Source organism: Parambassis ranga, chromosome 6 (assembly GCF_900634625.1).
Source record: "Parambassis ranga chromosome 6, fParRan2.1, whole genome shotgun sequence".
NCBI lineage: Eukaryota > Metazoa > Chordata > Actinopteri > Ambassidae > Parambassis > Parambassis ranga.
The window spans coordinates 3128071-3140184 of record NC_041027.1 but is presented as its reverse complement, the minus strand read 5'-3'; the positions used below and the strand labels follow the sequence as shown (position 1 = coordinate 3140184).

Sequence of the window (12114 nt, the reverse complement as noted above, 5' to 3'; positions counted from 1 at the left end):
TTTTTGAATGGGGAGCATGTACAGTACTCAGCGGCTTTATTTACCCTTTATGGCCTCATACAGACTCTGGTACTGTAGCATTTGTTTACTAAGTCTGGCTGCATCAAATTACGCGCCATAGCCTCACCTCATCTGGACATTTAACGCTGGAATTAGATAAACGTGTATTAAATGATAATCCGGCGTATGTATATGTCGAGTGCGCGTGGAAGTTGTTGCCTGCGCGCGCACCTCTCTCCTCTGAGCGAGTTGGGATTTCAAAGTTGGAACTGCTTGGGAACCCAAGAGTGTTTAGACGCTGTAACATTTGTATGTCTGTGTGTGTGTGTGTGTATAAATTGCAGGACAAGTGAATGAAGGCAACTGGTAAGTAAACCTGAAATGTTTAAACATCTTAAATTCTGCCATGAAATCTTAAGCGACTTAATACGCGCCGTGCGTTGTGAGCATGTTTCCCAAATTACTATTTAAAAAAAAAATCATACTTTTTTGACACTGAGATAATTCTTTACCTCAGCGTGGTGACCTCGACATTAAAAAGTGTCATTTTACACCAGTGTAACCGGACAGTGTGTGACAGTTTCCTTGTGTTTTTGTTACTGTAGTAGCTGCTCCGGTAGCCCAAAATTTGATGTGTGGAAGGAAGTTCAGGCATGTTGGCCCAACCCCATGAAAATATGCTTTACTTACATAACAGAGTGTGTACTATTACCAGGTGCCCTAATACATATAGGCTACTGTGATGCTTTCCCAGGCCAAGGAACATAGACTTTCATTTTGTTGTTTTCAGTTTAGTTTCAGGGTGTACTCAGTGAAGAATGTTAGTATAAACAACACTGTGAAGTTAAGACGCTGGATCATTAAATCCCTGAATAATGTTTAACTCCAAAACACTTGTAACAACATTTTATGGAGTGTGTTAAAAGGCTGCAGGTGACAGACATAAACTGATGTATTCATATTTCAAAGGTTTGCTCCATGAGATTCATGGGAGATTAGTTTAAATGGTTAATCTAACTCCAGTTCAATCAACCATTCTCTCTGAAATAAAAACCATCAACCTGTTGTAGAGGTTTTATTTTGTCAGAAATCCCCCCCCTCCCCCAAGCTATACTAAGTGATGATGTGTCAGGTGACACTGGCTCAGTATGGGAGCACAATCATGCATACCTTACCTGGCCCCATCGTTTTTTCAGGTTTGAAAGTGAAAACTAACCTTAAGTTGCACAACAATTGGGGAAAAAAGAATCAGTCTCTCAGGTTTCATGCCTCACTAACTTCCTGTGCCTTTTACTGTTTGGTTAGGTCATGCCTTTGTGTACATAGAAACATAGAAGAATTCGAGGTCATTTCCTTGGAACTGTGCAAATTCACATTGGCTGAAATATGAACAACCATAATCACAACAAACACATAAGGCAGACAGGACAGCTTAGTCATGTAGCCTGATATGAGTCAGTTAGTATGCGGGGGAAAAAACACAGCCTTGGATTAGAAATTGTTATCTGCACATTGTGGCAGCAAATACTGACACCTCCCATCCAGGTCATATCAACTGTGTCCCCAATACTTGCCTGTCATATTTGTCTGCACTAGCTGTTGACCATTTAACCCTCCCCTACACTCCACTTCTTCTCTTCATGTGGTTCATTGCCAAATCTTTGAATTCAATTCCCCACCTGTCACCACCATCCTGCTCAAGTGTTGCTGTGTAAGCCGCAGTACTGTGTGTGTGTGTGTGTGTGTGTGTGTGTGTGTGTTAAAATAATGAAAAAAGTAATTTGCAAGTTTTCATCCCAGATCTTTATGAAAAGATGTTACTCTTGTCTGTGCCATTGTTGCCTCAGGGTAATAAGTAGCAAATTAAATCGCACAATTATTCAGTTCAGTGTTAATAAAATAAGTGCATTGCATATTTTCTGCCTGTGGGTCATACTGATTGGCATGAGATCGACTAATATAAAGTTGAAAGGTTTAACTCTATTAACATTAAGCTGCTGTGAACCCAGTTTACTTTATACTTTTACTTTACTTTCAAGTTAGCACACATTTGCCTGTGTAGTAAGCATTGCTTAAACTTTTGTTACTATGCCCTTGGTATTCTACACAGTAATTATAAGAGGAAGGGGTCAAGAAAAAAAATGCTAGTCATAAAGCTGTAAATGTTGCATTTTAATAAGAGTATAGTAGTACTCAGATGAATCAGTCAGTGGACTTCTGTTTTCTAACTGCTTTGAAGAGAGCTTCTTAACTTAGCAAAATGCAGAAAAGGGGAAACAGTTGAGGTCCAAGCCTTAGTACATGTTGTAACTCTGGAACTGTACTCAGAAATCAACAGTTTGTTCTTCCTGATAACCATCCTGATATGCTGCCTATTGGCAGATGCAAATACAGATGCAAAATAAAGCAAAAAATAATGCAAAAAAAATTAATTCTGATTCTGATTATATTACCTACATAATATGCAGATTAGCATCAGTTGTACATGATTAATGCGTAAAATCTGTATTGTAGCATTAGTGAATATTAAAATGTCTACATGTCAGGAATGAATCCTAAACCAACATTTAGAATAGAAGTATTTTTTTTTTCCACATAGGTGGCTTTTTTTTTACTTCTGGTAAAAAAGCTCCATGGGGCCATTGTAAATGTTACTATGACATTAACAATACTGCAGTCTCCCAGCCTCAAAATGGAATGCATTAATTTTATTATGCTGTGGTGTTCCCACAAAGAAATGAAAAAGGCATGCTAATTCTATGTTTGATTTGTATATTATATTTTATAGTTCTTAAATATATGTCTTATCCTAAGTATATTTTACTGTGGCCATTCTGGCTGTTCTACAGAGCCACTAGTCTGCTATAATTCATTTTTTCTTGGAAAGAGAGAGGGTATTGTGCAGTGAAGAGATATGCCAACTGGTACAGGCGTTATGCAGGCATTAAAATGTAATCTGCCTAATATGTTTCAGTGCTGTTTGGCACTTGAAGAATGAAACCTCATGTGACACCTGTAAGCTTACTCTAATTACCGTACTGTGACCTTTAACTGTTATCTACCAGCTTCCAGGGTGCTGCCACTACTATATGTCCTGGACACTGCTGAGAGTCCCTCGGTGTGATGGATGCAGATGTTGTTCTACAGGAGGAGGACATGGAGGGCTCGTGGACACTGCTGTCCTGGATTGCGTCCTTCCTCATGGTGTTTGGAGGAGCCCTGCCTTATGTACCACAGTACCAGGAGATCCAGAGAAGCAGCAACACTGAGGGCTTCTCCACCAGAGTTTGCCTGGTACTGCTCATCGCCAACATTCTTCGTATATTCTTCTGGTGAGAGTTGTAGCCTCAGCATTTCTTTTTAAAAATGTGGGGCTTTTTTAAATGCTCAGGTTAATCTTGTCTGTTTTGGTCATGATAATATTTTAGTTCTATTCTTTTTGTTTTTAAATTCTTATTGGTTGTTTTCTTATGACAGGATAGGGAAGCAGTTTGAGCTGACCCTGCTGCTTCAGAGTGTGGTGATGATCCTCACCATGTTTGCCATGCTCCACCTCTGCTGCGCCGTCCAAAATACCAACAGAGTCAGCACCAAGCAGCATCGGCTTTCAGGTACCCAACTTTGTGCCAAAATCATTTCGACTGACAATAGTTACGGATAATCACTTACTTAAAGCTGACACAGATAGATTACAAATAATTTCAAGGCAGCAGGTGACACAGCAAGCGTTTAATTTCTCTGTCAGCAGTTTAGATGGCAGGTGCCTTAGAGCATACTTTCTGCCAAAAGAGGGAGCCATTGGAAAAGCTTAAATGAACACTTCACACCAGGAACACTTATTGTCATCTTCTGGTCATTATTCCACTCATTTCGTATAAGGCTCCTTATAAATTAAAAGCCATGTTACTGTGCACAGGTGATAGAAAAGCCTGGAGAGAGAAAAAGAATGGAAACTTACATAGTTATTGTGGTATGCAAGAAAGTGCAAAGCAAAGCAGAACTGTCCTATGGATACATAAGGTGCCGTACTGTCACACATGAGATTAGTCTTACTGAGCAGAGCTCAAGACTGAGCTCAACTGTGTGCCTTTGTGCATGCAAAAACTTGTATAGCGTACACTGTCCAGACATAACACTCTTACATATTGAGGATCCCACAAAAGTATAATGAATATTTGGGAAATAAATCTGATTACAATAAATGTAACTCAATGCATTGTCCTCTAAACGGGTGGAAACATGACTGTGTGTATAAAAAAGTGTGAGTGGAGGAGGCATTGTGCAGGGTGACAGGGGATAAAGCCAGCTAAGATTAGGAAGACCAATATCAGCATTGTGTTTGTGTGTGTGTGTGTGTGTGCGCATACCTTGCATGTGCAAGTGCCAAGAAAAGAAGCCCATCTAAGATTATTTTCAGGGTCATTCTTTATAGGGTGATGTCTTTTATGGGTTATCGTGTTTTTATACAGATGCTCAAGTTGATTGCTTTTGCAAATGGGCTGACAGGAATTCAATTTGAGAACAGTTTTTTGTGTGTGTTTTTATGGCATAGCCTACAAAGTAAAAGGCATACATGATGATAACAGTTTGAAAGAATATTCTTTGTTTTCCTGTCATTGGCAAGTATTAAGTCAGTTTTGATAGAGGGACTAGAGATTGCACATTACTCATCATCATACATTACATTTTTCATGGCATAGGTAAAAGTGATGGTTGAGTATGGATTCTGTAGGATTCTGGCATATAGTGGCATTAGATCAAAGGTGTCTGCAAGTGTCACAAAGTGAGCACGTCTTACAGTTTTCTTCCTTATGATGTTGGTTGCTAAAACATAGCAATGACGACCCTCTCAGTCAGCCCCTCTCTCTGAAGGGCAGGCCTGAGGTCTGGTTTCAGAAAGCGGGTACGACAGGGGGGATGGTGGGGTCAAGATAAGAATAGATCAGAACAGCACGTCACAACTGTCTGCTCCTCCCTCCATCCCTCCTCTTGTAGTTCTGTCCAACAGATCAGGGTCATCACTGCATGAAGCAGTTGCTTCTCTTTATGATGTTTACTGATATGAGTTTTAGAAATTAGCCTTTTTTGGTATAACCTTAATTTTCTTGCATTTCTAAGCTGCTCACTTCAAACCCCTCTCTGCTCTGTACCTCTTGATCTTCTTTCATGTCGCCGCATTTTTCAGGCCTCCGCTGTTTTTCTTTGGTCCTCTCCCCTCCTTCTGTTGGTCCTTCTGTTGCTATTTTACCTCATCCCCACCCCATCTCCTTCTTTGCTTTAATTGCCAACACTTGTCCTCTGTTTATTAACCTAATTTTCCAGGTTCCAAAAGCCACACACACAGAAACACAAACTGTGACAGAGATGCAGAATGAAGAATCACTTGTCTGTGTCACTTGTGGTTGCTGCTGATTTATTTGCCATCTCAATATTTTTCTATCTTGAGATGGCATGTTTTGTTATTGGAATTCTGCATATTCCACAATTTAGGGACATCCATTGGCTGAAGTCTTTGCTATGACTAAATCTGGCATTCAGCTTTGTGCGATCCATCCTTGCACACACAGCTCTTTCGACAAAGTGCAGCTGGCTGTGCATTGTTGCCGTTTTATTCAGGCCTCTTTCAAAAAGAGTTTGATTAAGTTCCAGCTGGCCCCTTTCTCAAAAACCTGCCAGACTGCTTTCATACTCTTTTACTATTGTTTATATTAATGGTACATTTACATGTACAACACTTCTTTGACGAAGTACAGGTGTTAACTATTGTTGCCAGGAAACAGTGATGGCTTGTTTTTTAATGTAGTCTGGAAGATGAGAGAAGAGGCACCATGCTGGTCTGACTAAAGGAGTGTGAGAGTCTTGGAAGTAAACACAAACTGCCCTCATAGGTGAGGGATGTTGTGTAGCATCAAGGGGAGCTTGTTATATTATTCTATACACATTCTGCATTCTTCATTTTATCTCCTGTTTTCTCGTGAACAATGATAGGATTGCAGGCTCAGTGTTCCTCTACAGCAGGGGTCTCAAAGTCAACTTACCCGGGGGGCCGCTGGGGGTAGAGTCTGGGTGAGGCTGGGCCGCATTAAGGCCGTGTTAAAAAAAAGGGTTTGAAATATTCCAAAAAAGTACAAGTGGTCCAATCGTCTCAATCTTTATTAATAACAGGTCAGAATAGGGATGCAAATTATTGATTAATTCAATAATCGTTAGTTGAATGACCTTATCGATCGAATTGATAAGAGGTGATTTTCCTGGGCCTGAATTTCCCTCAGTTTCACTAAGACTAAAAGCTAAACATTGTTTACTAAATAAACTGCATGTCATAGACAATGACATTTATGTAGACTAGTATAACAAAATCTATTGTGAATAGAAATTAAATAAAATATGGCGGAACTCCTCTGCAGCAGAGAAATGCGCGAGCGTGCAGAGACAGAAACGACACGCCGAGCAGAACGGAGGCTGCCACTCCTCAAAAAAAATTCAAACTAAATATCAAAAAATACAGACAGGGCAATTAATAATAAAAATAAAATGCACAGGACAAGCCTCAGTAAATAAGTGCGTGTCTCAAAGTAGCGGCCGCTACTTTGAGACCCCTGCTCTACAGAAACTGTTTATCAGGCATACCCTTTGAATCCTTTGTTTGTTCACAGCACTGAAACATCATTTTATACAAGCTATTTTTTAGGGTAAAAAGAACCACTGTTCAAAGAGTTTTTGATTTATCACAGTTAATTCCTGGATTCTGGTTACGAGGCCACCTTGCATCTGCCAAGAGTCCCTGCAACTATTTTTGTGTCGTGACTACACCACAGTTCAAGCAGAACTGATCCCTGACCACCTGAGTTGTTGATGAAGATTCTCAGTCATCCAGGTCATTTTCATTCAGTAGGTTGAAGCAAGGCATCTGGACTATGTGTGCACATATACACCTGTTTCGGTTAGAACTGATAAAGCTGCTTGGATGAGCGTAAAGAAAACTCTACTAGTCCAGTTGCCTTGCTTCAGCCTTCTGAACCATCTTGTTGTGAATCCATATTGCCACAGGTATAACCTTGCTTGGGTTTTGGCAAAAGTACCCCCTAAACTGTTGTCTGTAAACACACATAAACAAAAGAATGGTTCATCTTTTTATAATCATTACTGAGTGTGAGCAGGTGTGGACTGGATGAGTATTTTTGTCTGTGTGTGTGCATGTCAGTAGGCTTGTAATTGCTCTTTCTGCTGCAGCAGTGCCTTCATGATTCAGTAGCAACAGAATGAAAGGTCAGCAAAAACAGAAGCTGTTCTTGATCTGCGTCAGCACTGTTACAATGTCCATAACACAGGTATCTTTAAAAAATCTTTAAAATATATTTTCAATAAATGTTAGAAAAAACTTTAAAATAAAGTAAGAGTTTGCTGAGTTAGACTGGAGCCTGGGTCTTTGTATTGGTCTCTACTCTGAGCTGACTTTGCAGTGACTTCCAGTGGCTGCCCTAGGGTGCCACATTAACAGTCCTGCCCTTATGATGCAGGGTCTGGGAGCCAGCTATGGGGCTAAGGGGAGAGAATATGTTCAAAGGCAAATGTGACCTATAGGTGCTATGCTTTGTTCAGTGAAAGTGAGGAGTAACAGAACTGAGGAAACACAAGTCCGGGAAATCCTTTTTTGTGGACAATGCTGTTAATAGGAATTACGGAACATTTAGTACAACTTGGGTACCAAGTGACATTTGAAGATGGAACTACAGCCTCCTCTAGTGGTTGAAGTTGGTAAAGCACAACCTAAGTAACCAATGGCATTTTGGATTATACCGGACCATAAATACAAGAAGAGATAGGATTGTTGATAGCCAGTGTTGACCCTGCGGTTATCCTAAAAACCATTAGGTGGTGAGCCCAACTTCAATTTATTCCTGATAACCTCTCAGCAGCAGAGGTTAGTCAGAGGAAACGTGCTACGAATTGTTTAAAGCATGCCTGCCCAGCCAACAGCTCATTTATTGTCTGCAATGTCACAACATAATCTTTAACTCTAAATCTTGCCTAAGAACAAGTGAGCATTCACAGTGTTTTACATACTTATTGCCTTAATATTCGAGTCTAGCTATCAGCCATAGTTATAACTTGAGTTTTTCTGCCTTAATCAATACATGCATCAGTAATTGATCAATAGACTCGTAACTGTAGCTGAACAGCTTGCATGTAAAAGAATGCTGAATGTTTTACTTCTGCAGCACATGCTGTAGTTAACCAAGCCATGCATGTTATGTATAAACCTTTATTTACTCTGGAGGCTGCTTTGTTTTACTCTTTTGGACAGTGATAAAGAGTGGTGACCCTGAGTCAGTGTACTGCCTTGAATATAAATATGTTCTGACTTTTGGCAGCAATCGTACATGAAAGCATTGTTGTTGTTTTCTGTATGCTAAGGCCTTGCATATTCAATAGTGCTGTTTAATTTATTTCTTCCACTCTAAATATTTCACAGGTATGCACTTGAGCAGACTTAATTGATATGCAGAGAATGTGAGAAAATATTGAAAGCATTTTATTCTCCTTTTCTTCAGTATTAGCTACGGTTAAGATGTTTTTCTTTTTCTCCCACAACTCAAAAAAGGCATACACACACATTCTGACATTATTTTAAATTCAGAAATCAAATGAACAATTCGTATAAATTCAGTACAATTAGTTGTGTGTGTAAAGTGTTTACAAATTACACATGGGAGTGAAAAGACACCTTTTACTAAGCACACTTGGTAGCAAAGAACAGAGAGACCCACATGAACTTCTGCTATGAGTAGTCGTTAAGTAGTAGTTTTCCCAGCTGCAGCACAAACTGTAGGTTCATAAGCAGATGTAATCCTGGACACCCTGAATGTGCACTGAGATTGATCCTCTGTTTATAATGGAACCATAGTCTCCCAGTAATTAGCAACCCTTTTGTGATCCTCACATAGTCTGCAGAACAGATCTATGCTGCATATTAGGCTTTTATCAGGTAGTCTCCATTATAGTAAATTATTTAGAGCATAAATGGAAATATTCTTACATTATTCAGTGGTGCACTCATAGTCATATTCCAAATAGCTGAGTACAATGCATACTGTTTAAACTGAACCCGAAAACACCATAGAATATATTAGCTTACAGCGGTCAGCAGGTAATTCGTGGTGTCAGTTGCTTCTTCTGTCGCATCATCTCGTACAGTAAACTGAAATGTGTTTAACAGATTCACTAAAGGCCAATGGTCAGAGCGCCTCTGTCTTCCTTTCCATCTGAAATAACTATTATTGAGGTTTAGTATGGAAAATACCATATGTGATGAACAGATTGTGATGGGCAGGGGCAATCAGCCTCTACGCAGAGCACCACTATTACTGTAACAGTAGCATTCTATTGTTGTATGCTCTCACACCTACCTGCAGTACTAAGTCAGTCTGTCAGTGTAACACACACACATACACAGTTTAACCTAAACTGCATTTACATAACCTACAACACACAAAAAAGTGTTTTGCTTACTTTCAACACGAAGTGTTTTTAATTAAGCCCTTGATAACAACAGAGTTTAATTAGCAAGTCAAATGAAGTCAGCTAGGTGAGAGGTTCTTAATTAGCATTCAGGCATATTGGCTGAATATTTAGAAAATGGAAATAAAATGCAGAACGAGATAATTTCTCCTGAAGTTTTTTTTTCTTCTGGAACACAGATAAGGTTGTAATTAGGTTTTGGATTTGATTAGACTGTATTTTTTTCGCCAGTGGCTGTTTTTACCTCTGTGTCAATGCTTGCAGTGAATAGTGGCAAGTACAGATGACTGGCCTAGGGTGAATTATTAAAACATTACAACTCATATTCTTCAGGTTTCATTTCTTAAGGAATGTAATATGTGATACCTAAACTTTGCAGGCCCAAAACATGTTGATAGGTAAATGATAAAATGATAAAATCTCAATGATAAATGATAAAATCTCAAGAAAGGATGGGAAATTTCCATTTAGCTATTTCAGGGCTGTGATCAATGCGTACATGTGTAGAACAGAAGCATTGTATGTTCGTCTTTGCATTCTTTTGCCTTAAGATGTATCATTTGGCTCTTTTTTTGCTACCCACTTTCTAATCCAAACACCTTGGGAAGGACTAATGTGAACATTTAATATGCTTTCTGGATGAGAAGCATTCTCTTTCTTCATATACTGTTTGCTATCCCCTGATGAGACCTCATCTCACAACATTTACATCAAGCTGAAGAGAAATAAATTTTGGATCTCCGATGAAAAATCTGATGGTGATCAAATTTTCTTGGTGCCTCTCTAAGGGTCTGCCCCAATACCTTGTGGTTATTTATAGATGTGGGTTAGTAATTCATGAACTTGACGTTGACCCAGGTGAACTGGTTGTGTCAGTCAGGACATGTGTGTCGCCTCATTAAACCAGCACCAGAGAGGAGACCTGACAAACAGACATCATCCATCACCATCCATCTCTGCTAACCCGACAGGTGTGTGTGTGTGTTTAAAGAGAGGGTGTTAAGTGTATCTGTTATGTTGTGCATACTATTTTTGAATGTATGTCTCAGGGTTTGTTGCACATCTGTTTTAGTGTTTAGGGACCAGATTGTGTGTTGCATGTGTGTCATTATGTTGATAAAAACCTTCATATATCAGCCCGGCCAGAAGCCCGCTAAGTCAATAATCAATGAAAGACCAGCCCAGCACCTATCTGTATAGGAGAGCTGTCTGGTAAATATGCAACAAATTCTAAGATATATGTAACTATTTAAAATCAAAATTATGGAAAACAAAGAACTGTGACTGATTAAGTTTTAGTTGATTCACTTAAAAACTTAGTGAGAGTCAGCCACATTTTGAAAGTAAACACACTTCGTTCGTTCGTACGTTCTCTCGGAGATCATCCTGAAGCCACGCCTCCCAACCAGTCTGTGACTTTGGCCATCATGCACGTACCTCTCTGATGCACGCAGAGCAGGAAGAGAGTGACAACCAGCCAACTATACTCGCCTCGTTGTAAAGAGAAGTTACGCTAATTTAACAAAAGTGCATCAGAATGAAATCTCCTACCCTACCTTTAACAACAAATTGAGTGGCCTTCATACAAAAGATGACAGCAACATTATGCTGCTGTGTAATATTAAAATACATATACAGTTTATATACTATACAGTTTTCTAAAACTTCGTCTCTTCTTTCTTATCAAGAGCAGCAGCCACAGATGAGAACATGATTGATTGTTAACCACAGCATATTAGCATGTTGGACACAGCTTGGTATCCCTGTGTGTTTGCTTGTAGTTTCCCACACACAGTGTGACAGTGCCTTTACAGGGGATGAAGCAGATTTGTTTTCCCTGACTGAAGGTTTTTATTAATTGTTTTTTATTGTTTTTGTCTTACTGACAGTCTGATCAGCTGCACTTTTGTCTGGCTGATGTTGTTAAAACCACAGCGTACATTACAATTAGTTGCAGGATAGGGATGGGTAATGACTTTTATTGAGCTGTATGAATATAAAAAGTTAACACCATTATTTTTTAATGTCAGATTATTTTATAAGAAGCAATGCATTACTATTTGCCAAATACTATTCAACAACAAAAGAATGTGTTGCTTTGTGACCAGAAAATGTAAATTTAATCTTACACATGCAGAGAGATGATAGTTAAAGACTAAAAGACTAATGATTTCCAACATCTTTTGAAATGTATTGAGCTGTTTACAGTCCTGTAAAGAAAATGTGCAACTGAGTTGTATGCTCTCTGTCTTTGATATGGATTTATAGACTTAATTCAACACAGAGTGCTGTTTTGCAGCTTGAAGCAACATTAGAGCAGCAAAAACTGCTTTCCATCGCAACACTGGGGAAACAGAAAGCATGCAAACACCAGTTGGGGTGATTGTTGAATAATGCCCTGTATCAAATAGTTGTGTTGAATGTCCATTCCCAATGGAGGAAGTTCAACAGCTTGTTTCCTTGTCAGCATCTGTCTCTTTTAAAATTGTTTCTCACCATCTTTTCAACCCATAACATTTATTAAGCTTCTAAAATATTTCCTAAAAGTTTGCATATTTTCTCCTAAGCTAGATATTTCAAACAAAAGGAAGA

General features: G+C 39.1%; 1 protein-coding gene across 1 annotated transcript in view; it reads left to right on the top strand.

Moving 5' to 3' along the window:
* Positions 1 to 46: 46 nt before the first annotated feature.
* The window catches only part of LOC114437503 (PQ-loop repeat-containing protein 1), a 39979-nt gene continuing 27911 nt past the window's right edge, over positions 47 to 12114 (top strand). Inside the window, exons 1-3 of the mRNA XM_028408251.1 lie at positions 47 to 366; positions 3066 to 3332; positions 3478 to 3611. Of these exons, the coding sequence (XP_028264052.1) occupies positions 3124 to 3332; positions 3478 to 3611 (343 nt within the window). The 5' untranslated portion in view covers positions 47 to 366; positions 3066 to 3123. The remainder of the gene's footprint in view (positions 367 to 3065; positions 3333 to 3477; positions 3612 to 12114) is intronic.